Source organism: Bidens hawaiensis, unplaced genomic scaffold, assembly GCF_021521415.1.
Source record: "Bidens hawaiensis isolate Kalapana, Puna unplaced genomic scaffold, B.hawaiensis_p1.1 tig00012940_1, whole genome shotgun sequence".
NCBI lineage: Eukaryota > Viridiplantae > Streptophyta > Magnoliopsida > Asterales > Asteraceae > Bidens > Bidens hawaiensis.
In genome coordinates, this window is record NW_027492078.1 from 72,161 (window position 1) to 74,978 (window position 2,818).

General features: G+C 38.3%; 1 protein-coding gene across 1 annotated transcript; it reads left to right on the forward strand.

The window, feature by feature from the left end:
- Positions 1-919: 919 nt before the first annotated feature.
- Positions 920-2,583, forward strand: LOC143542613 (carotenoid cleavage dioxygenase 8 homolog B, chloroplastic-like). Its single transcript, XM_077035166.1, has 4 exons — positions 920-1,543; positions 1,623-1,816; positions 2,167-2,356; positions 2,425-2,583. Exons 1-4 carry the CDS (start codon positions 920-922, stop codon positions 2,581-2,583), a joined length of 1,167 nt encoding a protein of 388 aa, XP_076891281.1.
- The last annotated feature ends 235 nt before the right edge of the window (positions 2,584-2,818 follow it).

Below are 2,818 nucleotides of genomic sequence, written 5' to 3' on the forward strand. Positions count from 1 at the left end.
TTTATCGTTTCATCAACATATCAATATCATGGTATAATACTTATACTTAAAAACAACGGGAAACTGTCCAAATTACACTTGAAAACAAGGACAAAAGGTTTAAGTGTGATTTTGTATCTATTTTCACTTGATTATTAATAACCATCCTAATTTATTTTATGTATGAACAGTAACACTCATGAATGTAGATTTATTCAAAACGGTGAGGTCGTCCCTATAAATTTTAGGGCTATACATAATTTTTGTAACACCCTATCTATATGGCCGGATCAACAAATGTTGAGGCCTAAATCGAAACAAGATTTTGTGGTTTTTTCATCACAATTGTTAAGAAAATTTTTATTTATTTATTTATTTTTTGCTTATTAGAAGTCTAGAGCTCATAACATATATGTAACAACCAAGTATACCACTACACCAATATATTACTTTGAGTTTACTTTACCCATTATAATATATCTATCTATATATAAAGTTTGTTTTGGACTTGGAGGCCTTAATTAAGTGTGGGGCTAAAGCCCTAACTTGTTTTCGCTGTCTCACGAGCCACCCCTGCCAATTTAAAATGGTAAGTAGCTTAATGTCACGGACAACTGTTTGCTGGACGGATTGGCTAGTTTTCTGACGCCACAACGAGCATCTATGGCCCCTATGGATTGATCTTTGACATTAAGCTAATAAATTTTGGTGCTAAAACACACTAAAATAAGCATCACATGAATACATGATTAGTTAACAACAAAATATATAAATTAAGCATCTAACTGTGTGCTGAATCTGCCCTAATATTTTCTTACAGAATGGAACATATTTGAGAAATGGACCAGGGTTATAGCATCTCGGCGACTACAACTTCCGCCACCTTTTTGACGGCTACGCTACCTTAGTCCGTCTCCACTTCGACAGCGGCCGACTCACAATGGGTCACCGCCAAATCGAATCCAACGCCTACAAAGCTGCGGAAAAGAGCAACAAGCTTTGCTACCGTGAGTTCTCCGAAGTCCCTAAACACGACAACTTTCTAGCATACATCGGCGACCTCGCAAACCTATTTTCGGGCGCATCATTGACCGATAACGCCAACACGGGCGTGGTCAAGCTAGCTGACGGCCGTGTGGTGTGTTTAACAGAAACCATCAAAGGGTCGATTGTTATCGACCCGAATACGTTGGATACTTTAGAAAAGTTTGAGTATGATGATTCATGGGGCGGGTTGATTCATTCGGCTCATCCTATAGTTACTGACTCTGAGTTTATAACGTTGTTGCCGGATTTGATAAACCCTGGTTACATGGTGGTAAGGATGGAACCTGGGACGAATGAGAGGAAGGTGATCGGTCGGGTTGATTGCCGCGGTGGGCCGTCTCCAGGGTGGGTGCATTCGTTTCCGGTTACAGAACATTATGTGATAGTGCCGGAGATGCCTTTGAGGTATTGTGCTCAGAATTTGTTGAAAGCTGAACCGACACCGTTGTATAAGTTTAGATGGTATCCGGAATCGAAAGGGTTCATGCATGTTATGTGCAAAGCTAGTGGCAAGATTGTAAGTTTAGTTATGTGATTATAACTATTAATATGTGTTTTGTAAATTACTAAAAGGTTTGATGATTAATTGTTTGAAGGTGGCAAGCGTTGAAGTTCCTTTATTTGTGACATTTCATTTCATCAATGCGTATGAAGAGAAGGATGAAGACGGGAGGATCACCGGAGTTATTGCGGACTGCTGTGAGCATTATGCGGATACCACTATACTAGACAATCTTCGGCTTCAAAACCTCCGGTCATGGTCTGGAGAAGATGTCCTGCCAGATGCAAGGTACGTATATCTTACCCCTCTAAATTATTTCGTGCTAAATAAAATGTATCTGTTTGGTTAGAACTCGGTTCTAGCTTTATGGAATTTGCAAATTGGTAGCTAAATTCGGACACAAATAACAAAGAGCATCGGTTTTACTCACCATATTTTTGGTTGCGAAAGATGATTTATATTCTGCAACCGATAATGCGGTCACAAATAGCCAGTTTTTTAAGTTAAGACTCCTATAAGTCCACTAGCTAGCTTTTAGGATTAGCTGTAAATCCAACAAAACATTTTCTATAAAATTGTATATTCGATCACCTTTGTTATGGAATGTAAAGAAGCTCGTGTATGATTTCGACTTGTAGAGTTGGGCGATTTAGGACACCACTGGATGGTAGCGATAAAGGTGAACTATTTGCAGCATTGAATCCAGATGAACATGGAAGAGGGATGGATATGTGTAGCATCAATCCGAACTTCTTAGGGAGACAATATCGATATGCTTATGCTTGTGGCGCTCAACGACCTTGTAACTTCCCTAACACCCTCACCAAGGTACAACTTTAATAACTATATTTACTTCAACTTATTACAAATATTAATGTTAGGTTAATGGTATACAGATAAATTTGGTTGATGGAAAGGCGAAAAACTGGTATGACGAGGGTGCTGTCCCCTCTGAACCATATTTTGTGGCTCGACCTGGTGCAACCGAGGAAGATGATGTGTTTCAATTATATTATATAGCAATAACAATTTATAATGTTAACATTATTTGCTAATTTTTATTTGTTTATTGGTAGTATATGTTATGTGTTTGTGTTGATGGTTCTTATATATTTATACAGGAGTTGTGATATCTATGATAAGTGATAAAAATGGAGAAGGATACGCGTTGATCTTAGACGGGACAACGTTTGAAGAAATCGCAAGAGCAAAATTTCCATACGGACTTCCGTATGGACTTCATGGATGTTGGGTTCCTAAGAATTAGGCCAAAAGATTTCAAAAAAAGCA